General features: G+C 37.6%; 1 protein-coding gene across 6 annotated transcripts in view; it reads right to left on the reverse strand.

Moving 5' to 3' along the window:
* Positions 1–25415, reverse strand: part of BRF1 (BRF1 RNA polymerase III transcription initiation factor subunit) — a 207169-nt gene that overhangs the window by 61134 nt on the left and 120620 nt on the right. For all 6 annotated transcript variants that reach the window (XM_001363975.4, XM_056811075.1, XM_056811076.1 and 3 more), the window contains 2 exons: positions 25272–25364; positions 21647–21925 (listed from right to left, as the gene is read on the reverse strand). In XM_001363975.4, the coding sequence (XP_001364012.2) occupies positions 21647–21925; positions 25272–25364 (372 nt within the window). The remainder of the gene's footprint in view (positions 1–21646; positions 21926–25271; positions 25365–25415) is intronic.

Raw genomic sequence — 25415 nt, forward strand, 5'->3', positions numbered from 1 at the left:
GGATGGTCAATCAGGGCATGGTGATTAAAAGCAAAACACCTATGAGGAAGAACAGAATGAAAAGAGAAGGAGCAGGATCAAAAGGAGAAAATAAGATGGAGGGGAATACACAGCTGGTAATTATAACTGTGAATGTGAATGGGATGAACTCACCCATAAAACAGAAGCAGATAGCAGAGTGGATTAAAAACCAGAATCTTACGATTTGTTGTTTACAAGAAACACATCTGAGGCAGGGAGACACACACATAGTAAAGGTAAGGGGCTGGAGCAGAATTTATTGTGCAGCATCTATAGTAAAAAAAGCAGGAGCAGCAGTCATGATCTCATCTCAGACAAAGCTAAAGCAAAAATAGATCTAATTAAAAGAGATAAGGAAGGAAATTTATCTTGATACAAGGTAAATGAAGTAATATCAGTACATAAATGAACCAAATGGAATAGCCTCCAATTTTTTAAAGGAGAAATTAAATAAGCTTCAGGAGAAAATTGAGACTAAAACTATACTAGTTGGGGGACCTTAACCTCTCCCTTTCAGATATAGAAAAAATCAAACTGAAAAATAAACAAGAAGGAAGTGAATGAATGTTTTTAAAATTTAGAACTAATGATAACATATGAAACCCAGTAGAATTGCTTGTCAGCTATAGGAGAAGGAAGAGAAGATAGGAGGGAGACGACATGACTCATGTAACCTTAGAAAACTTATATGTAGATTTGTTACTGGAATAAAATAAAGAAAATTTTAAAGAAAGTTAGAACTAGAGAAAACTGAATGGGAATAGAATACCTTCTTTTCAGCAGTACATAGCACTTACACAAAAACATGTTAAGTCATAACTTCATAAACAAATGCATAAAAGCAGAAATAATAAATGTAACCTTTTCCAATCATAATGCAATAAAATTTGTAATCAATAAGGGTTCATCGAAAGTCAAATAAAAAGTTAATTAAAAACTAAATAATCTAATGATTAAAAAGGAGTGAGTCAAAGTAAAAATTCTAAAAACAATCAGTAATTTCATTAAGGAGAATTACAATGAGGAGACAATATATCTGGGGTACAGACAAAGCAATACTTAGGGGGAAATTTCTATCTTTAGATGCTTATATCAATAAAATAGAGAAAAAGCAGATTTGACATGCAACTAAAAAACTAGAAAAAGCACAAATTTAAAATCCTCAATTAAAATCTAAATTGGAAATTCTAAAAATTAAAGGAAAAATTAAGAAAATTTAAAGTAAGAGAATCACTTAACTAGGAGTTGTTTTTATTTAAAAATAACAATAAAACACAACATTAGTTAATGTGATTTTAAAAAAGAAAGAAGAAAATAAAATAATCAGTATCAAAAATGAGATGGATGAACTCACCACCAACAAACAGGAAATTAAAGAAATCATTAGGATATATTTTTCCCAATTACATTACAATAAATCTAACAATTGATAAACTGAAATCTAATCTAGCTTTGATAACACAGTACAGGAAGGCTCAGGAACTGGAAACCTTATCAGCCTCTGATTCTGCTTATAGCAATGTCTATAAAAAAAGTAACAACAACAACAGATTCTGCACAAAATAAAACAAAATCACCCTCAAAAATTTTAAACTGAGATGGAGTTTGGGATTTTAATGTTTCAGATTACTGTAAATGTTTATGTTCTAAAGTTCTCTATCATCAATCCAGTAAATTGCCATCTTTGGCTCATCTGCCAGTGGAAAAACATTGGGAAAATTGGTCAAAATAACCAAATATCAGGTCATCCTAACATCTTTTAAGTTTTTCAGTTGCTGTAAACATTAATATTCTGTGTTAAAGATTTTACTCTCAAGGCTTAAAAATTTTACTTAAGGATCATCAAATAAGATAGATTTACACAAATTCAGTTGAAAGAGATCTTTCTAAGCAACTTTAACTACTGATCCTGTTGTTAAAAACCAAAGCCTTCAACCTCGAACCTACAGATTTCACTGAAAAATACTCCTGAATTTCTAGAAGTTGATACTGAAATAATATTTCTGATCATCCTTTCCAGGGCTGATTGAATTTTCATTCATACCTTCCTCTCTCCATTCCCTCTTGGATGCTCATAATCTGTGTTTATTACAATTATGGTAGCTATCATCTAAAGACACCCCTGTGACCCCAGGATACTCTCTTTACTTCTTCAATGAGTTCAATGACTAGCTCACAGTTTTATCCAGTCCAAATTCTTGTCCTTATACTAGGAGTTTTCAACATACAGAGTTGCACAACCATACTTTCCAGTTTTTTGTAGCAAATCTGAGAGTAGAGTTTTGAACTTTTCAAATGCTTTGCTGAAATCTAAGCAAACTAAAAATCTACAGCATTTCAGTATTCTATCAGTCTAGTAACCTTAACGAAAAATGAAATGATGTTAGGGAAGGATGGTCTGTTCTTGAAATCTTATTGACTGAAATCACTGATTTTTCTCCTAGATGCTCACTCATCATTCCTTTAATAATATACTTTCAAATGTTTTTTTTTTTTTAAATCAGGAATTGAAAATAAGTTACTCTCCCAGTTTACATTTTCTTCATTTATCCTTGTGGTTCCTCTCCTCTTCTTGATAATCTTTCAAAGAGTGGATCAACAACCACATCCACCCATTCTTTCAATACGTCAGGATGTAATTCAGGTATGACTGGTAACTTGAAATTATTAATGGCAGAGCAAGGTACTCTCACCTTATCTTGGATGTTAACTCCCTATTAGTAGGTATTTCTTTTTTTTTAATTTGATCATTTCCAAGCATTATTCATTAAAGACATAGATCATTTTCTTTTCCTCCCCCCCAAACCCCATAGCCGACGCATAAATCCACAGGGCATTACATGTTTTCTTGATTTGAACCCATTGCTATGTTGATAATATTTGCATTAGAGTGTTCATTTAGTCTCTCCTCTGTCATGTCCCCTCAACCGCTGTATTCAGGCAGTTGCTTTTCCTCGGTGTTTCTACTCCCACAGTTTATCCTCTGCTTATGAATGGTGTTTTTTTCTCCTAGATCCCTGCAAATTGTTCAGGGACATTAAACCGCCACTAATGGAGAAGTCCATTACATTCGATTGTACCACAGTGTATTAGTCTCTGTGTACAATGTTCTCCTGGTTCTGCTCCTCTCGCTCTGCATCACTTCCTGGAGGTTGGTCCAGTCTCCATGGAACTCCTCCACTTTATTATTCCTTTTAGCACAATAGTATTCCATCACCAACATATACCACAATTTGCTCAACCATTCCCCAATTGATGGGCATCCCCTCGTTTTCCAGTTTTTGGCCACCACAAAGAGCGCAGCTCTGAATATTTTTGTACAAGTCTTTTTGTCCATTATCTCTTTGGGGTACAGACCCAGCAGTGTTATGGCTGGATCAAAGGTTAGATATTCTTTTGTCGCCCTTTGGGCATAGTTCCAAATTGCCCTCCAGAATAGTTGGATCAGTTCATAACTCCACCAGCAATGAATTAATGTCCCTACTTTGCCACATCCCCTCCAGCATTCATTACTTTCCTTTGCTGTTATGTTAGCCAATCTGCTAGGTGTGAGGTGATACCTCAGAGTTGTTTTGATTTGCATCTCTCTGATTATAAGAGATTTAGAACACTTCTTCATGTGCTTGTTAATAGTTTTGATTTCTTTATCAGAGAACTGCCTATCCATGTCCCTTGCCCATTTATCAATTGGAGAATGGCTTGATTTTTTGTACAATTGATTTAGCTCTTTATAAATATGACTAATTAAACCTTTGTCAGAGGTTTCTATGAAGATTTTTTCCCAGTTTGTTGTTTCCCTTCTGATTTTAGTTACATTGGTTTTGTTTGTGCAAAAGCTTTTTAGTTTGATGTAGTCAAAATTATTTATTTTACATTTTGTGATTCTTTCTATGTCTTGCTTGGTTTTAAAGCCTTTCCCCTCCCAAAGGTCTGACATGTATACTATTCTGTGTTTACCCAATTTACTTATGGTTTCCTTCTTTATGTTTAAGTCACTCACCCATTTTGAATTTATCTTGGTGTAGGGTGTGAGGTGTTGATCTATTCCTAGTCTCTCCCACACTGTCTTCCAATTTTCCCAACACTTTTTATCGAACAGTGGATTTTTGTCCCAAAAGCTGGGATCTTTGGGTTTATCATATACTGTCTTGCTGAGGTCGCTTTCCCCCACTCTATTCCACTGATCTTCCTTTCTGTTTCTTAGCCAGTACCAAATTGTTTTGATGACTGCTACATTGTAATATAGTTTAAGGTCAGGTACTGCCAGACCCCCATCATATGTGGTTTTTTTTTCATTATTTCCCTGGATATCCTTGATCTTTTGTTCTTCCAAATGAACTTTGTTATGGTTTTTTCTAAATCAGTGAAGAAGTATTTTGGTAGTTCAATGGGTATGGCACTAAATAGATGAATAAGTTTGGGTAGGATGGTCATTTTTATTATATTGGCTCGTCCTATCCATGAGCACTTAATGTTTTTCCAATTGCTCAAGTCTAGTTTTAGTTGTGTGGAGAGTGTTTTGTAGTTGCGTTCATATAGTTCCTGTGTTTGTCTTGGGAGGTAGATTCCTAGGTATTTTATTTTGTCTAAGGTGATTTTGAATGGGATTTCTCTTTCTAGTTCTTGCTGCTGAGCTGTGTTGGAGATATATAGAAAAGCTGATGATTTATGTGGGTTTATTTTGTGTCCTGCAACTTTGCTAAAGTTGTTGATTATTTCAATTAGCTTTTTGGTTGAATCTCTAGGATTCTTTAAGTAGACCATCATGTCATCTGCAAAGAGTGATAACTTGGTCTCCTCCTTGCCTATTTTGATGACTTCAATTTCTTTTTCTTCTCTAATTGCTACTGCTAGTGTTTCTAGTACAATGTCAAATAATAGAGGTGATAATGGGCATCCTTGTTTCACTCCTGATCTTATTGGGAATGCATCTAGTTTATCCCCATTGCAGATGATATTAGCTGATGGTTTTAGATATATACTGTTTATTATTTTTAGGAATGACCCTTCTATTACTATGCTTTCTAGTGTTTTTAATAGGAATGGGTGTTGTATTTTATCAAAGGCTTTTTCTCCGTCTATTGAGATAATCATGTGGTTCTTGGTGGTTTGCTTGTTGATGTGGTCAATTATGTGGATGGTTTTCCTAATATTGAACCAGCCCTGCATCCCTGGTATAAATCCCACTTGATCATGGTGGACAACCCTTCTGATCACTTGCTGGAGTCTTTTTGCTAGTATCCTATTTAAGATTTTTGCATCTATATTCATTAGGGAGATTGGTCTATAGTTTTCTTTCTCTGTTTTTGACCTGCCTGGTTTTGGAATCAGTACCATGTTTGTGTCGTAAAAGGAGTTTGGTAGAACTCCCTCTTTGCTTATCATGTCAAATAGTTTGTATAGTATTGGGATTAACTGTTCTCTGAATGTTTGATAGAATTCACAGGTGAATCCATCAGGCTCTGGGGACTTTTTCTTAGGAAGTTCTTTGATGGCTTGTTGGATTTCATTTTCTGATACGGGATTATTTAAGAATTCTATTTCCTCTTCTGTTAGTCTAGGCAGTTTGTATTTTTGTATGTATTCGTCCATGTCACCTAAATTGGTGTATTTATTGCCATATAATTGGGCAAAGTACTTCCTAATGATTGCCTTAATTTCCTCTTCATCTGAGGTGCTGTCCCCCTTTTCATCTTTAATGCTGTTAATTTGCTTTTCTTCCTTCCTTTTTTTAATTAGGTTGACCAGTACTTTGTGTTTGTTTTTTCAAAGTACCAGCTTCTTGTCTTATTTATTAAATCAATAGTTCTATCACTTTCGATTTTATTAATTTCTCCCTTAATTTTTAGGATTTCTAGTTTGGTTTTCTGCTGGGGGGGTTTAATTTGATAGCTTTTGAGTTTTTTCATTTGCATTTCCAATTGATTGATCTCTGCTCTCCCTAGTTTGTTAATATAAGCATTCAGGGATATGAATTTACCTCTGATTACCGCTTTGGCTGCATCCCAAAAGGTTTGAAAGGATGTCTCACCATTTTCATTTTCCTCGATGAAATTATTAATTGTTTCTATGATTTCTTCTTTAACTAAATGATTTTGGAGTACATATTGTTTAATTTCCAATTGGTTTTAGATTTGGTTTTCCATATACCATTACTAATCATTATTTTTATTGCCTTGTGATCTGAGAAGGCTACATTCATTATTTCTGCTTTTCTGCATTTGTGTACTATGTTTCTGTGACCTAATGTATGGTCAATTTTTGTGAATGTGCCATGTGGTGCTGAGAAGAAGGTGTATTCCTTTTTATCCCTCTTTATTTTTCTCCATATGTCTATTAATTCTCATTTTTCTAAGATTTCATTCACTTCTTTTACCTCTTTCTTATTTATTTTTTGATTTGATTTATCTAAATTTGATAATGGTTGGTTTAAGTCTCCCCCTAATATGGTTTTACTGTCTATTTCTTCCTTCAATTCTCCTAGTTTCTCCATTAGAAATTTGGGTGCTATATTATTTGGTGCATACATGTTGATTAATGATATTTTTTCATTGTCTAAAGTCCCTTTTAACAAAATATAATTGCCTTCCCTATCCCTTTTGATCAGGTCTATTTTTGCTTTGGTTTTATCAGATATCATGATAGCCTCTCCTGCCTTCTTTCTGTCAGTTGAGGCCCAGAAGGTCTTACTCCATCCTTTAATTCTGACCTTGTGGGTGTCAACCCGCCTCATGTGTGTTTCTTGAAGACAACATATGGTAGGGTTTTGGATTCTAATCCATTCTGCTATTCATCTACGTTTTATGGGTGAGTTCATCCCATTCACGTTCAAAGTTATGATTGTCATTTGTGGACTCCCTGGCATTTTGATAGCCTTCCCCAATTCTAACCTTTTCTTCTTTGGCTCTACCTTTTAGTCCAGTGATCTACTTTGAATCAGTCCCCCTTGTCCCCTCCCTTGATGTTTCCCTTTTTAGTCCCTCCCTTTTTGTTCCCTCCCCCTTCCCCCTCTCTTTCCCTCCCTTTTTGTTTTCCCTCCCCCCCTTACCCCCTTGGTTTTCCCTTCTCCCTACCCTTGTTGGGTAAGATAGAATTCAAGATCCCAATGGATCTGGATGTTTTTCCCTCTCAGAGTTGATTTCCCTGAGATTAAGGTTTAAGTAAAAAACCCTCTCTTCCTCTCCTTCTTATAGGAGTTTTCTTTCCCTTCTCTTCCCATGTGAATCTTTGTGTGGGAAAGATTATTCTATTTGGTCTTTCTTTACCCCCTATTTATACATTACATTTTCCCCACATATTAGTATACATAGATTGATATAAATGTAGTCCTTATAGAAGAGAGTTTGAGTAAAAGAAGAAGATAACATTTTTCTCCTTTCCCCTTTCCTTAATATTTACCTTTTCAGATATTCCATGCTCTTTGTTTTTCGGTATCAAACTTTCCACAGAGCTCTGGTCTTTTCTTTGCAAAAAGTTGGAAGTCTTCTATTTTGTTGAATGCCCATACTTTCCCTTGGAAGTATATAGTCAGTTTTGCTGGGTAGCTGATCCTTGGTTGAAGATCCAGCTCTCTTGCCTTTCTGAAGATCATGTTCCATGCCTTAAGATCATTCAGAGTAGAAATTGCAAGGTCTTGTGTGACCCTGATTGGCATTCCTTTATATCTAAATTGCCTTTTTCTGGCTTCCTGTAGGATTTTTTCTTTTGTTTGAGAGCTTTGGAATTTGGCAATTACATTCCTGGGAGTTGTCTTTTGGGGGTTTAGTGTAGAAGGTGTTCTGTGAGTTCTGTCAGTGGCTGTATTACCCCCTTGTTCTAGAATCTCTGGGCAATTTTCTTTGATTATATCTTGTATCACCATGTCGAGTTTGGTGTTTATTTCTGGCTTTTCTGGAAGTCCAATTATTCTTAAATTATCTCTTCTCCCTCTATTTTCCAGATCTGTCACCTTGTCGGTGAGATATTTTATGTTCTCTTCTAATTTCTTGGTATTTTGGCTTTGCTTCATTAATTCTTGCTCTTTTACACAATCATTGTCTTCCAGTTGCCTGGTTCTGGTCTTTAAAGCCTGGTTTTCCTTTTCAGTTTGGTCACACCGGTTTTGTAGATGCGTGAATTTCTTTTGCATTATTTCCCACTTTTCCTCCCAGAAGGCTTCCATCTTTTTGGTCATTTCTGATTCAAATTCTTCATGGGTTTATGGAGAGTTTCCATTTCCTTTGGAAGGTTTTGGAGCATTTTCTTGTGTATCGTCTTCTATCTCCTCTGTATTTTGTATTTTGGCTCCATAGAATGTGTCCAAATTCGCCCCTTTCTTCTTATTTTTCTTGGGATTTGGGGGCTTCTGTGCTTCTGTGGAGTTTGCCATCTCTGAATGGGGAGGATTAGCTTTTCTTATCTCTGTCTGGTGTTCAGAGGCTTTAGTCCTGGGCAGATTTTCAGTTCTATGAGCTTTCCCTGGGTTAAACTGAGTATGCCTTAAGGCAATGACTTTCACTGGAACTGGAATGGAAGGGTCGGACCAGGGGGCCACCATCTCCCCCACCTCTCTCTGTTTCCCTGCTGCTAAGGTGCCTCCTTGACTGGATTGATTTGGGTTGCTTTCCGGAAATTGCCTTCAGAATAGCTGGCCGTGAGTCTGTTTTGTCGGCCCTGAGGGTTGCTGTTGTTTCAGACGACCCTACTCTCTATGGGGGAAGGGGCCGCGGCTTCCCGGAGCTCCGAGGGCAGTGACTTTCACTGAGACTTGGATAGAAGGATCCAGCTGGTGAGGCTGTCTTGCCCGCCCTGAGGGTTGCTGTTGTTTTAGAGGACCCTGGTCTCTGAGGGGGGCGGGGCTGCAACTTCCAGGAGCCTTGGACTCTGCGCTCCTACCCCTTAGGTCCGAGTGATCTCGGGTTCTGGCTTTTGAGGGGGGCCTTACCTTTTGATCCAGGTCCAGGTCCAGGAGGAGGATTCCCAGGGTCTATGCTGTTGATAGTTTTGAATTTCGGCACCTTAGGAGCTTATAGTTTGAGATCAGTCGGGAAAGGTTTTCCAGAGATCTGAACTTTAGCTTTCTCTAAGCCGCCATCTTGACCGGAAGTCCAGTAGGTATTTCTTTATTTCACCATTAAAACAAAAAAGGTTTACTCCTTAACAGAGAAAAGATATAAAGATTTGCTGGGTTCTGCCCTCTCTCTGTCATCTGGATTTTCACTACTCCTCTAATCATCTTCCTCTTTTCCCCAACATAACCCAAAAGAATTTTTTTTGTCCCTGGCATTATTTATTACCTTTAGCTAATTCTGAAACTGAGTACTCTTATTTCTAGATTCACAGGATCAGTGCCAGACTTTGATTTAATACTGTGTTACTTTAATTTGTTTCCATCTTCTATACATTATCTTCTAAACTGTTTCATTTATTTTTATTTTTTTTTACATTGCCTAGATTTTCCCCTATATCTATTTCCCTTATCTTTTACTACCCATAGTCATGCCTTGGAATAAAAAAAAAATTTAAAGGAAAAAAATCAGTAAAATAAATCAAGATATTGAAAAAAATCTGATATCATGTACAAATCTTTCTCTTTAAATGTTTCTTCTTTTTCTTTCTCAAAGTAATTATTTCTGTTTGGATCTTCAGTATTTCATCTTGAGAGTTTTCCCTCTCTATTGAGCTTTCTCCTTGGGCATTTTAGGCTATGAGATGCTACTTAAATATAAAATCACGAAAACAAAAAGATACTGCCACTTTTTGTTTAAAAAATTATATGTTGTCAAGTACACTAGTTGTTTCCAAATTTGTTTTCAATTAAGGCATTGTAACATTCATTATGATTACTGGCAAAACAATGGACCCCAGGAATATGTCCATGTATTTTACACTTAATATGCCCACAGTGAAACAACTTCTTTTGTTTTTGACCGTTGTTTCACATGTAAGTACTACGTTTCTCATTTCTCTGAAAAATGAATGCATACTTTTTACTCTGCAGAATAGAATTGGGAGAAAATTGAAAACAAACCTAAGATACAAAGGCTTAATAAGATTAAAAACAAAAACAAAAATATCCAAAGGAGCATTAGCAATAAACTGTAGCCGGTTGGTCCAGTTTAGAAAACTAATTATATTATATGGAATAATGCAAGTGTTCTGAATGAAAATTAACAAGCAATTTTCTACCTCACCTTAAAAGGTCAAAATGGCATCAATTATTTAACTAGGTAAGGCTGGAAGACTAAAAGGCATATGTTAGCAAGTTCAGTACTCAATTTTTAAAGTGCAACTCTGAAAGAGATTCTTAATCTAATACTAGACAACTCAAGTAAATTAAGCTTAGACAAGATGACAAATAATTTTTGCTTCTTAGAAGGAAGCTAGAGCTTGACAGCACAATTATTTGTCTAATTTTTAATTTTCATGATGTTTATCTTATATTTACTCCATAGCATACACCTTCCCTCCCCTCCACACAACACAGGTCAGTAGTCTAAGAAAACTTATGTAAGGAGAATTTTTATTTGGGGGAAGACAAGGTGGGGAGATGAAGAGCTTCACTGAATTAACAGCACCTAAGTTAAGCCTTGAAGGAAAGGAAAAACATGAACATAAACAGGTAGAGATAAAAACAGAAGGCATTCCAGAATATCTGGAGACATGGAGGCAGAAGGCAGTAAATGAAGACTGGGAAATGACTATTTTAGGAGGAATGCAAACTGCATGAAAAAAACCACTATTCCTGTTCAAGGATATGAAAGGAAAATGTTGCTAGTTCAAGCCAGAACTCTGATCTTCATTAATGGTAGTCACAGCTAGAAATTTATTAGGTTTGAAGAAGTGGGCAAGATTTCTAGAAGTACTAGAGAATAACTTAGTTGTGGCAAAGCCAATTTCTGCCACTTATCTTAAAAGAGATAGTATACTTACACTCAGGAAAAATCATCCCTCACAATGGGGATCCTCAAGGCTCACTGAAAGAAAGGAAAATCATGTTGTCTGTAATTTTTGGTGAAGACTCTTAAGTATTTATATGGAAGGCAGAGCAGCTTTAATCCCTCAATGTACTCATTTCCCAAGACTTATTCTTCCACCCCACCCAAACTATACCCAGAGTTGGTCATACCTTTGTTCCTACCATTAGCCACAAGTGTTCCACATCCATGTTCACAAACACTGGAATAACTTCATCTGTTATCCTTGCATCTCTCCCTCTGTCTTAGAATTTCAAATCATTTTCTTTAGTCTCACCATAACTTCCAATTCAACCAACCCTCAATTTTTTCCCAGTCTAGTATCTTGATACAAACTATAATCCTCTCTTCCCTTCCCTATCTTGATCCTTTCAAGAACCAGATCAGTGATATTCCATTCTTTTCTCTCAAGTCTCTTGCCCCTTTCTATAGAATGTCCTTCTAAACTCCAGCCTTGGATTACTCCCACCATCCACCATCTTCAAACTTACTCTTCTGCTACTAAAATAAAGTAGAGAAAATCATAGAACCATGCTGACAAGGTCTACTAGAAGTCTCTTATATAATCTCAAAAGAGCCTTCACAGTGGAAAGGCAGTCCTTTCACAGTTCTTTAAAAGATACACTATTGGGGGGCAGCTAGGTAGCTCAGTGGATTGAAAGCCAGGCCTAGAGAAAGGAGGTCCTAAGTTCAAATCTGGCCTCAGACACTTCCTCACTGTGTGACCCTGGGAAAGTCCCTTAACCCTCATTGCCTCACCCTTACCACTCTTCTGCCTTGGAACCATTGGTTAAGGCAGAAGCTAAGAGTTAAAAAAAGAAAAAGATCTATACCACTATCCCACTTACCACAGTGCTTTTCCAAACCTTTTTATCCCTTCCACAGGTCCTGTTCAGATGAGAAACTTGCCTCATATTTCACTGAAAAAAACTGAGATCACCTGCCAAGAGCTCCCACTTCTCCCCTCATCCTCATCTCATATCACTTGTAAGCCTTCTGTTATCATCTCCTTCATCCCAGTTTCACAAAAAAGAGGTGGCTACTCTTGATAAGGTAAATGCTTCCTTCATATGTATTTGAGTATTCCCAATGCAGTCCATCTTCTGCAACAAATTGCCCCATTATTACTATTATTTTTAAATCATTCAATCACTAATGGTGCCTAACCTATATTGTCTGCAAACATGCCCATGTCTATCTTTCAGTAACTCTCCTCTCCTTTATGACTCACCTCCTTGAAAAGGCTATATACAATGGATGGAACCCAGATTTATTTTTATCTCACTCTCTTAACTCTGTGCAGCACAGCTTAGATTCTGACTTCACCAATCAAACAACAAAATTATTAATGATCTCTTAATTGCCAAATGTGTGTGGGTACATGGAATCTCAAGGTAGACTATGACTCTGGCTTGCCAAGCCCTTTTCTGGTCTACTCATCCACCTTTGATGTCCATTTACTCTTCAACTCTTACCGGTGGCTCCCCAAAACATGCACAATGGCTACACCCTAGTAAACCATCTCAGCAGATTGTCTAAGCCAAGTTGAGGGTAAGCAGTGGGCCAAAAACCTGTTAATGACTTGGGGGAGAGTCTACCTCAAGTATGTGAAGCCTTCTCCCAGTGAAATGGGCACAGGAGCACATTTTATTCCAATGGTCATGAAGGTAGCTAAAGTAATTGGACATCAAAGACACCAAGGTCATCTGCTGAATCCTGGGACTTCACCAGTCCCCCTGACTTTTGTCTTGCCAATGGACTCAAATAACCCTGGAAGAGAGAGTGAAGCTGATGACTTTGTGTCATCTCTGTGCCAACTCTGCCTAGAGGTGGGTCATGGTCACTATTCTTCCAGGGGATCATAATGTAAACCTCAAATTTCCTTAGACTTATAATTGTTGAAAATTTCACCATTGGGATATTTCATACTTGGAAAATTTCTTACTGATAGTCTATTGGAATGGGAACTCCATTGGCATGGGAGGTTCCTTCTCTTCCCTTCTTAAGATTACTTTAGGACAGAAACCCTTTGCTGAACAATGGAAAGGACTTTGACCTATGCTTGAGCATAGAACAGGAATTTCTTTGAGTCTTGATTGATTTTAGAATTGATACAATGGAGATACTCCACCCTATTCAGTCCTAATAGGATTGAGTAAGGGCTGCAGCCTAGATCAAAATTTAATTATTCCAATCTCTACCATACTCAAGTTAACAGGATTTAGAAAGGGCTGGAACAAAGGAGTAAAGATTTAATCATTTGAAAAATATGACCTTCAACAGACATGTGCAAAAGCCAGAAACCTCTGGGCGGTCCTGGGTTAAGCGAGAGCCTCCATTGACAGGGAAATTGATGAAGAGTGATTGGTAGATGTGAGGACTGAGGGGAGGCAACTTGGATGGTGTCCTTAAAGATAGGAGGGTCTGGAGACTCGGGGGAGAGGATTGAGTTTTTGGGTCGGTGTGGTTCCTGGGCTCTGAGGAAGCTTGCTCTGAAGGAAGCTGAAGGTGGGGGCCTCTGAGACTGTTTCTCCATTTTGGACACGTGAGTAATAGGGACTGATCTCCTTTCTTTGCCCCAGCTATCTAAGGGCTTGGGCCTTTTGGCCCAGCCTAAACAGAAGGGGTATTTAAGCCCTATTCCCTTCTCTCCCCTTTCTCTCTATATATATATCTCTAATTCCTTTCTTGCTCCTATTGTAATTAAACTCCAAAAAAGGCTGACGGCTGACTTGAGTTTTTCATTTAGGAATTACATAGCTGATTCCTTGGCGACCTTAAATTAATATATATCAGTCTTTTAAAGTGATTCCCTTGTAACATTGTGGCTGACCACACGGGAGTCTAAAGAATCCTCTCAATAAAACTTTTTCCTTGCCTTTTTACTATACTGTTTCACCACTTAGTTCTTTTTTTTTTTTTAACAAAAAAACTTGGCTTAAAGACACAGCTGCTAGAACACGTGAGTATAAAAAACTTTTTCTCTTTTCTCCTTAAGTTAAATTGGAATCAGCAGTTTTTTCTTTCTTCCCTTTAATCTTAAGGGACAGCTGGGTAGCTCAGCGGATTGAGAGCCAGCCCTAGAGGCAGAAGGTCCTGGGTTCAAATCGGACCTCAGATACTTCCCAGCTGTGTGACTCTGATAGACAGAAAACAGCTGTTTTTAAATCTCAGCAACAGGACTCTAAAGTCCTGGCTGGAAGAACTGTTTCTAAATATCCTTTCCCTTAAGGAACAACTTCCTGGATTAAAAAAAAAAAAAAACCCTGTGGAAAGTTTGTTGCTTTGCCCTGCTCCCCACGTGTTTTGTGAAATTACAAAATATACATATAAAAATGAGTACTACATTCTTTGACAATTATATGGCAGCTGAAGAAGTAGGGGCATTGAGGAATGAAGGATACCTCCAAATTTTTATATTAATAGGTACTGTCATTTTTGTACTCCTCAATACTATATTTAGAGATGAAAAAATAAAAAATATTGAGGATAAAATAAAACAAAATGAGGATAAAATAAAACAAAATGAGGATAAAATAAAACAAAATGAGGATAAAATAGAAAATATTGAGGATAAAATAGAAAATGTTGAGGATAAAATAGAAAAAAATGAGGATAAAATAGAAAATATTGAGGATAAAATAGAAAATATTGAGGATAAAATAGAAAAAATTGAGGATACAATAGAAAAAATTGAGGATAAAATAGGAAATATTGAGAATAAAATAGAAAAACTTGAGGATAAAATAGGAAATATTGAGAATAAAATAGGAAATATTGAGGATAAAATGGGAAATATGGAAGATAAAATAGGAAAAATTGAGGATAAAATGCAAGCCCAATTAGAAGATCTAAAAAGTTTCTTACAGGATCAATTGGCAAAAAACCACTCTACCAGAAACAGACCTGTTTCTGAACCTTTGAATGAGGAAATTTCCTTCCCTGAAATAGAGATGGAAAACACCTTCCCTATAGCCCAGTTAACAGACTGCTTCTCTCGTGCAGTGCAAATCTTGTCTGAATTTAATCCCCAAAACCCTTCCCCTGCAATCCCAGCTTCTCATGTTCCTTCTCCTACAGAAAACCAAATTCCAATGCAAGGGAGATCTTGTCCTCCTAGAGAAACCTGTCCTTGTCAAACTGACCCACAGGTGCAAAATTCAACTAGAGGCCTGTTTCCTCTAAGAGAAGTACCTGAAATAGGACGAAATGGGGATGTGGTGACTTTAAGACATAGGATACCGTTTACTCCCCAAGAAATAAATGAATTTACACGAAATATCCCCACATATGAACAAGATCCTTTTCTAGTAACAAAAAAGATGGGAGACATATTTTTTCAATATAATCCGTCTTACAAGGACGTTGAGAGCTTACTACAGGCTTTTTTAAGTGAACGTGAAAAAAATAAAATAATTGCTCATGTCAACAAAACCCGGGGGCGTAATGCAGCACATTGCCATCTCAGGATCCCGAATGGGACTATAATAATCCTGAGGACTATCTACAACTATACCGTTGTAGAGAGGCCATCCTCACGGCCATGAAGGAATGTGCGGACAGTACAGATAAGTGGATGGAACTGGAAAAAATTAAGCAAAAGGAAAACGAAACACCCTCCAGATTTATGGACAGAATTATCGAGTTTGGGGACAGATACTTAGATTGGGACTTAAATAAAGAGAATAGTTTAAGACAAGTTAGAAGAATCTTTGTAAATAATTCTTGCAAAGTAATTAAAAATTATTTTAAAACACAATGCCCAAGATGGTCAGATATGGACCTTGAAGAATTGCGAAAAACAGCTATATATGTTTTTAAGGGAAACGAAGAAAAGGAGAAAGAGAATAATGATGACATGGAGGAAATGAAGAAAAAAATGAGATGTGTAACAGATAGGATAACTAAATTAGAAAGTGGGCATGATAATGAACCAACGACAATTGCCCCTCTCCAGAAATCCAATTATCAATCCATTACTTGCCACTTCTGTGAGAAGAAGGGCCACAAAATGATGGAATGTAGAACCTTTCTTAAGATGTTTGGAAGGAATACACAGTTTAATAATGGTTTTAGAAATAATAACTATAGAAATTATGATAATGGTTATAGAAACCAGAATTCTAGAAATTATAATAATGACTATGGAAATAACTATTATGAATATAGAAATAAGAACTTTAGAAACCAGAATTATAGAAATAGGAATTGGGAATTTAATGACAATGCTCAAATTGAAGAAAATTTTAATGATAATACTCAACAATATATGAGAAATGGCGCTCGTCCAAAAATTACTCGAGGTACTAATGACCCTCAGAGAGGTGCCCTTCAGGGGGGTGCCCAAGGAATATCCCAAACACAATGATGGTGCCCGGGGGGGGGCTGGGGCACAGGAATCAGAGGATACAACCTTTGATTTCCCAGACCCTGATGTCCTACTACCCGTTGTCCCTATCCACTGCCCTCCCCATACTAATGAACCCCATGTTACCTTAAAAGTGGGTAACACCTATTATGATTGTCTATTAGACACCGGAGCTTCCTGGTCTGTATTAAAGAGAAAACCTGATTTACAATGTTATTCTATTGGCTCAGAGAATGTAATGGGAGTATCAGGAATAACCCAAAGAGTTAAAAGACTTCCTCCTAGAATGGTGTCTGTAGGACCCCTAGAGGTACAACACTCCTTCCTTTTGATGCCTGACTCCCCTTTAAATTTGCTGGGGAGGGACCTTCTATGCAAACTCAGAGCCACAATAACCTGCTCCCCAGATGGCTCATTATCATTAGAAGTACCAGAGGAATCTTTAAATTTACTCCCTGTACTTCTCTCTGAAAACCAGGAGGCAAAAGAACCTTCCATTTTTGAAATACCTAAAGATATACCGGAGTCTCTTTGGGCCACATCTTCTTCTGATGTAGGCTTACTTAAATCTGCTGTTCCTGTGCAGATAAAAACTAAATCTAGCCCACCTCCTTCTATCCCTCAGTATTCCCTCTCAAAGGAGGCAATTGAGGGTATTACACCAGTTATTAACTCATTAATAGAACAGGGAATAATAATCCCTTGCAAATCTGAATACAACACGCCCATCCTGCCAATTAAAAAACCAAAAAAAGGACCCGATGGCAAGCACATCTATAGATTCGTACAGGATCTAAGGGCAGTGAATAATCATGTTATAAAGAGACACTCCGTAGTTTCTAACATACATACTATTATTTCATCTATTCCTAGCACAGCTACATACTTTACAGTAGTAGACTTGTGTTCAGCTTTCTTTTCCATACCAATACATGAAAACTCCAGGCATATTTTTGCTTTCACCTGGAAGGGCTCACAATATACCTGGTGTCGGCTGCCACGGGGTTATGTCGAAAGTCCGAGCTTATTTGAGCAAATTTTGAGCCAAGACACAGACAATATAACATTTAAAAATAGCAAATTAATCAAATATGTAGATGATCTACTCTTGGCTTCAACAGATGCAGAAACATGTCAAGAAGATAGCAAACACCTTCTTTTGGAATTGCACAAAAGAGGACATAAAATCTCTAAGGATAAAGTTCAATGGTGTCTCCAAAAAGTAGAATATTTGGGATTCATCTTGACTGCGGGTGCTCGTTATATTTCTCCAAAACGAATTGAGAACATTCAAAAATTGAGTGCTCCTACCACTAAGAAACAGCTGAGAGCAATTTTAGGAGCAACAGGGTTTTGTAGACAATGGATTCCTTGCTATGGGGAAATCACTAAACCCCTTATAGCATTAACAAAGGATTCAGTTCCTGAACCCCTCAAATTAGAGCCTCAACACTTGTCAGCTCTAACAGATCTGAAAAAGGCTATCATGTCTGCCCCTGCTCTAGGCATCCCAGATTACAACAAGCCATTTACTTTATATGTGCATGAGCGAAGAGGAGTAGCCTCTGGTGTGTTAACTCAGACTTTGGGACCTTCTCAGTGCCCAATTGCTTATTATTCTGCCCAACTAGACCCAGTAGCAGCAGGAGCACCACCATGCCTTAGAGGAGTAGCTGCTACAGCCTTACTAGTAACAAAAACCGTTGATTTAGTATTGGGATGTCCATTAACAATAATGTGCCCACATGAGATTGAAGCATTATTGGTAAAACATAGAACACAGGCATTCTCGGATCAGAGAATTACAAGGTATGAAATAACCTTATTAAATAGTGAAAATATTACCTTGAAACGCTGTTCAACTCTTAACCCTGCCACCTTGCTTCCAGATTTACCTACTTCAGGAGAACCACTACATAACTGTGAAACATTAGTGTCCATGGCAGAAAAGCCTCGAGATAATCTCTTGGACACTCCCTTAGACAATGCAGATCTGAAAATCCATAGCTAATGCAGATTTGGGGTAACCTGGTCTACCATAGAGAAAATTTATACAGTTAACACTTTATTGTATTACCTTGTGTTTTTCAAACCAAAGCTAGAGGAAACTAGGTTTCATTAACTAGATGTCCTTCCATTTATAACATGCCAAAGAGGGTTGAGTCAACCACCTTTGCCTACCTATAGTGAAACTGTAGAGATCTGCCTGGCTGAGGTATAGTTCCTATTTCAATGATGAAATAACAGAGAAAGAATTGAGAACTAAGCCCACCACCTTGTAAGGGTTAAATGGTAGGAGTTTGACAAACTTAAGGAGAGCAGTTTGATAAAACACTCAGTTTAATTTGAGAAGTACAGATAGAAAATAAAAAGGAGGAAAGAGATTATTACTCTAAAACCCTATGACTATACCTAAATTCATAATACTATCTAAACTTTCTAAAAACCCTACTCTGTCTTCAAGGAGAGGTGCTTCTTGCCTGGCCAGGCCAGGCCTATTTAATCTACTCTATCTATAAAATATTTACTAACAACTTAACTTCCAATCAAACACACTCTTTAGATCAAAACTCTTTAGATCAGATTTTATCCTCCAACTGTCAGTAGTAAAACTCACTAGCCAAGACAGAGTTCCTGCTCCCTCAAGGTCCAGAGGCAAAAGACTTCTAACTGCCAGCTGTCCCTTTCTTAACTGCCTCCTAAGTAATGGAATCTCCAGTTCTGGCACACAGACTCCAAGTCAGCTCTTCTCTTACTTAAAAATCCTGTTCTCCTGATTTTGCTTTATTTCACTCTGCTTTAGTTCATTTAAGTCCTTCCAGGTTTTTATTAACTCCTCTTGCTCGTCATTTCTTAGAGGACATAGTATTCCATTACAATCATATACGATAACTTAATCAGTCATTGATGGATATCCCTTCACTTTCCAAATCTTTGCTCCCACAAAAAGAATTGCTTTAAATATTTTTATACACATAGGTCCTTCCCCTTTTTTATCTCATTGGGATACAAACCTAGTAATGCTGATTATAGCCCTTTGGGCACTAGTCCAAGTTTGCGGATACTTCTTCCCCAGGGGTAGGGAGAAGTGAGAAGAAAAAAATGCTTACTGATTGAAAAAAATTGAAAAACTGATTAATTTTTAAAAGTATCCAGAACCCTGGATATTGGTTCACAGCCGCACTGATTTTAAACATGTCTTCCCACAAAATGGCACGTACTTAAGAAGCTTAGCACTCTGGCATTCATTTGTTCATTTCCAAATACCTGAGCACAGAGACTTAGAGGATTAGGCAATGGCATATAAGGATTGAAGATTTCAGTGAAAATAAAAATAAGTTTATGAGAGAAGAAGTACCTCTTGCCCCCACTTCTTTCCCTCTCACTTCCCCCTCTGTCTTAGTATGAATTCTAAGACAGAAGACTGGCAAGGACTAGGCAACTGGAGTTAAGTGACTAACCTAGGGTCATACAGCTAGGAAGTGACTGAGGTCACATTTGAATCCAAGTTCTCCCAATTCCAGACCTGGCACTGTGTTACCTCGCTACCTGCTTACTTTCTAACCCTTTGTAATCTGGCTTCCTCATCCAACTACTGAAATTTCTCCAAATTGCCAGGGATTTCTTAATTGTCAAATCTGATATTTTTTTTCTTATTCCTAATCTTCTTTGACCTGTCTGCTGCATTTAACAACTCTGACCATCCCTTTCTCTTGGATTCTCTCTTCTCTCCAGATTTTCATAACACTACTGTCTCCTGGCACTACTCTTTTTCAGTTTCCAGTCCCTAACTGCAAGTAGGAAGAGGTGGAATGATAAGGAATTATTCTCAGATAAAGGAATGTCAAGAGTTTCTAATTAGGGAAATGTAACATTTATAGGTAATGATTAGATCGAATGTGAGACTACCCCAACTTGTAGAAGTAGACTAGGTCATGCAATTTAAGGAGGCTGAGAACTAGAAAGGTTAGCAAGTTTGAATATAAGTACATATTAAAGCCCCCCAGTAAAAGGGGAAGAGTTAAAGAGGAGAAAAAGACATTGAGATAGATATTGAAAATCTTGAAAAAGGAAAACAAGGAATTATTACAGCTACCATAATTAAGACTGGGTAGAAAATTTTGACTGGGTAGACTTCAAAAGGGAAAAGGTTGCTGAGGGAAGTAAAAAAAAAAATTAGCAACTAACAATAAGAAGAATGGAGTATTCTGATTCCTCCTCCAGGACCTGTGTGTAAAAGAAAGAACATCCACCACTGGAGTGGAAATCCTAGGATAGAGTATTATCGCATGAAACAGGTAAAGTAAGTTGAGTCAAGAAAACAATATCTTAATGTCAAAATGGGGAAAAAACAAAAACAGGTAAATGTCAATATTGCAAATTACAAAGAATAAGCATGACTCCAAAGAAAAGAAGTGATAAGGCACTCCAACCCTACTCCTTTGCAGAGAAGGGAAGTCCACAGAGTCCACTGAATATATTTTCACATTTTTTCAATGTACTGATCAGTTTTGCTGATTTTTTATCTCTTTTCTTTTTTTTCCTTTAACAATATTATTTATTATATGGAATGCCTCTCTAGGAGGTGAGAAGAGAAGAGACACTAGAAGAAAGTTATGGTGATATAAAAAAACAAGCAGATGTCAATAAAAATAACTTTGAAAGTAAAATATGGAAACAGGAAAACAATAAATACTGACTACAACAACATAAATGGAAAGAATAGCCACAAAAAAACTCAATGTTGTAAAATTATAATAATAATGTTGTTTTGTAAGACTACAAAAGAGAAAATAAACTCACTCTGGATGAATCAAAGAAAAAAATCATGAGCACTGAAAAAAAGGGGGGGATCATAGGGGTAAAGCCATTCCTTGACTTACAAATACATGCCTCTGTGCCTCCAAATCCAGACTAAAAAGTGTCCTTTCCAACTACTAAAGATGTATTTCACACAGGAAATGTTTATTCAATCATTGAAAGATTAATCCTAAAGCAGCCCCAATTCCCTATAAATAGTGGGCAATGTCCTAAAAAGAACCCAACTATAAAGTAGAAATGGTTTAAGATGATAATGAGCAATGCAGTTCTAATCTTTCTATTTTTCTCCACAAATTTATCCCTGTTATCTAACAAATTTTCATTCTGCTATAAAAGGATTTATGGGATTATGCTCACTCTTTTCAATTTAGTCAATTTTCACTGACAATAGGAAAAAATGGAAGCTAGTCACACTTGGAAAATTATGTCTTGTTTTTAAAGGTGCCAATTTCAAAAAAGATCATTTATCAGTGGTACTTACTGGGTTCCCGGCTCTGTGGTGAAATGCATTCTCTGATGGATTCAGTGATTCCCAAACTAGCTGCAGTAGGCAGAGGACCAAGTAAAGTTTCTAATGCTGGTGGCTTAGTTGGGTCCAAGGATCCATTTCCACAACTTAGATCATCATCACTGCTCAATCTGTTTCTATCAAGAAGCTCCTTATAAAAGTCTTTATTTAAATGATTTGCAGCTGCTTCTAGTTCTTCATCTTCTGCTTCCTCTTCTCCAAATATACTGGAAGCATTATCATCTGTGGAATCTATTAAAATAATTTTTAAAATCACTACCACCTTTACAAAAATGAAAATTAGAGGATAAGAAAGGGTCAATTTCTTTTTTAAAAGAGGACAGAAAGAAAGAAAATACTTCTCTATGCTTCAAAAGAAGCTGATTCAACTTTTAAAGCAATTATGAAAATATAAATGAAATGCAAAAGACATGCTTCAAAAATGATACCTTATTCTTTGAGCCTTTTAAGTTTCATAAAATAATTTACTTTTTTAAATGTTTTATTTAAAAGTAGTAAAAATTCACAAAAGGAATTATAAATAAGATTTTGTCATCTTAACAAATGTTTGTATTAATAAGAACATCAAATTTCCCCTAAAGCAAAAAAAAAAATTAAGAAATCACATTGATTTCTAAATGTGATTGGTATAGGCAAATTTCAAGCATATCTGATGCTTGAAACATTTTAATGGCACAAAGGAAAGTAACAGACCTTTAGGCTCTATGATATACAAGGAAAAAGCACTAAATTTGGAGGCAGAAGGTCTGGGTTTCAAATTTCAGCTTATCTACTTACAACCCATATGACACTGAACAAGTTACTTATCTTTTCTAGACCTTGGTTTCCTCCTCTAGGGCTAGATTAGAGGTCTAAGATGTCTTCCATCTCTAACTCAAAAAGTTTATGAAGTGATTATCAATGTTATAGATCAACAGTGATGCTTTACTACCAAGTAAAGTACATGGCATTTCCAACTTAATGCATCACCTATCAAGGCTGCACCTCAGAATCAATGTGTTTAGGTCATCATCCGAACACACGAGTTTTTCAGATCAATCAGTTCTTAAGATACATATGGATTTCCGGTTCCGCTCGTGACCAGGCAGTTTCCGGTGCTGGGATATAGAATGTCGGAATCACCACCTTTGCTGCGGATTTTGTGCCTGGCCGGCTTTAGACAGAGCAAGCATGGCTTCCAAGAGAAGACCGGGTCTCTGAGGAAGGCACTGTGGGGCCGTGCCGAACTCCTGTACCTCAGCAGCCCCCACCCTATCCCAGAGGCTGACCCCGCAGCCGGGCCCTGTTCCCCCAGAGGAAGAACCTCAAGGTTGGTGGTTTTCAGAGCCAGAAGGAGCAGGATTCTCTGCCCTAGAAGAGCCAGTAGAATGCCGGGGTCTGGAGGAAGCCTTGGCTGTGGTTGGGCAAGCAATGGCCAAATATGGCCCCCTGGACGGCCTCCTTGGTTTTAGTCAAGGGGCTGCATTAGCAGCCTTAGTGTGTGCGCTGGGCCAGGCTGGTGACCCCCGATTCCCTCTCCCTCAATTTGTCATCTTGGTTTCTGGTTTTCAGCCCCGAAGCCCCAAGCTCACTGCACCCTTACTGCAGGCACCCTTATTGCTCCCTTCATTGCATGTGCTGGGGGAAACTGATAAAGTCATTCCTACACAGGAGAGCCTTGAACTAGCTGGCTGCTTCCCTGGGGCAGTCACTCTCCGCCACCCTGGCGGCCACTTCATTCCAGCTGCTTCTCCCCAGCGCCAAGTCTACCTTAAGTTCCTGGACCAGTTTACAAAGTGACATTGCCAGATCCTGTTTTCCTAAGACCGCTGAGGATATTTGACAGCCACTTTACCAGCAACCTTCTGTGACATGGGTCCTTGGCATACTGATCAATTATGGGATGTAGGTGCCCTGGGGTCAGATGAAGGGGGATGAAGCAGGTTGAGGGACACTGGACAAGTTTTCTCTTGTGCCATGGCTTCTGCTAACTATGAGGAACTTAAGGCATCTATTGGGGTAAAAGAGTGGATTCAGAGAAATGTTACAAATGGAATTACTCTCCCAATAAAGCATACATTTTGCTATTTGAAAAAAAAAAAGAATACATATGAAGGATATTTCTTTCTTTCTTTAAAACCCTTACTTTCCATCTTAGGATCAATACTATGTGTTGGTTCCAAGGCAGAAGAGCAGTAAGGCTTAGGCAATGGAAATTAAGTGGCTTGCCTAAGGTCACACAACTAGGAAGTATTAGAGGTTATATTTGAATCCAGGACCTCCAGTCTCTGGGTCTGGCTCTCAATCCATTGAGCCATCTAACTGCCCCAGCATACTAATTGTCCATTAACAGAATTAATCCATTTGTGGTAACTTTATGATATAATCAGATGTCCCATTAAATATTTATGTACATATTTATACACAGTATTCATACATATGTGTTTGTTTATAAGCATGTGTGGGTGTGTATATACACACACACACTTAATTTTTTCCAATTAAAGAATGCCTCCAACATATGCATATTATTAGGTTTAGAATTATATTTTTAAAATAATTATAATATGATTACATATGGATGCAAAAGAAAGTTACAAGGGGCATAATTCAAAGATTCATGGAGTTGAATGGGACTTTAGAGATCTTTCAAGGCCATCCCATCCAGTGCAATACTCTTTTTTTATAGGCTCTCTGAAAGATGGGCATCATTTCTTCATTTTGTGATTTTCTCACTCTCTTCTCTAGGACAGTGATGGCAAACCTTTTAGAAATGGAGTGTTCACCCTACCCCACCCAGACCAAGTGCCATGCCCCTCCACACCAAAGACCACATGCTGTGCTTCCCCCACACTGAGTGCACCCCACCCACCTCTTACCCCACATAGAAAAGGGAGGAAGCACTCCCATTGGGCTGCTGGGTGGAGGGGTGTGTGAAGTGAAGAATGTCTTCAGAAAGTGTAGAGAGGGAGAGGAGAGTAGTCTGAATACTCTGCTTCCCTTTAGCTCTGCTGTCTATGAGCCCACTCCTATTGGGTTACTGGGCAGAGTGCAGGAAGTGAAAAGAATGTCCTCAGGCATGGTGGAAGGGAAGAAGCAACTCCACCCAAGTCCCTCTGTCTTTCTAGTAATGAACTCTGGGGGGGGGGGGGGTAGGGGGTTGGGGGAGAAAAGAGTGCGAAGGGAGGGCAGCCACGGGCCCACAGAGAGCGCTCTGTGTGCCATCTTTGGCATCTGTCCATAGGTTCACCATCACTGCACCAGCAGTTCTGTGGATAGAGCCATACATGTGTATTTTGTATGTATTTTTGTGTATTTACACATTCTATGAACAGATAATTATAGGCTATCCTGAACCTGAAGAACTCAGACTATTTTAAAGAAGAAACCCTTCTGAATTCATTAATTGCTATTTATTATTGAGGAAACTATTCTTCAGACATAGGACAGTATGCAATGGCACATGCATTTTCCTCTGATCACCTGACCAAGCTCATTTTTTTGTATAATACAAAGAAAAGTCAAAATTGTTCACAATTACATAATTCTTCATTTTGGTATAAATTATAATCTATTTTTAAAAATTGGGTTAACTTACCATCTTTAGTGAAATGTGCAAGTGCTCCTTTCACCTTCGGTCTACTGTTCTCTAATTCAATCTCTATCTCATCCTGGTAGCTTGATATTTCACCTTTTGTAATAAATTTTTTTAAAAATAATTACTAATTAGCATCCAATGCCT

The sequence above is a fragment of the Monodelphis domestica genome, chromosome 1 (genome assembly GCF_027887165.1).
Source record: "Monodelphis domestica isolate mMonDom1 chromosome 1, mMonDom1.pri, whole genome shotgun sequence".
Taxonomy (NCBI): domain Eukaryota; kingdom Metazoa; phylum Chordata; class Mammalia; order Didelphimorphia; family Didelphidae; genus Monodelphis; species Monodelphis domestica.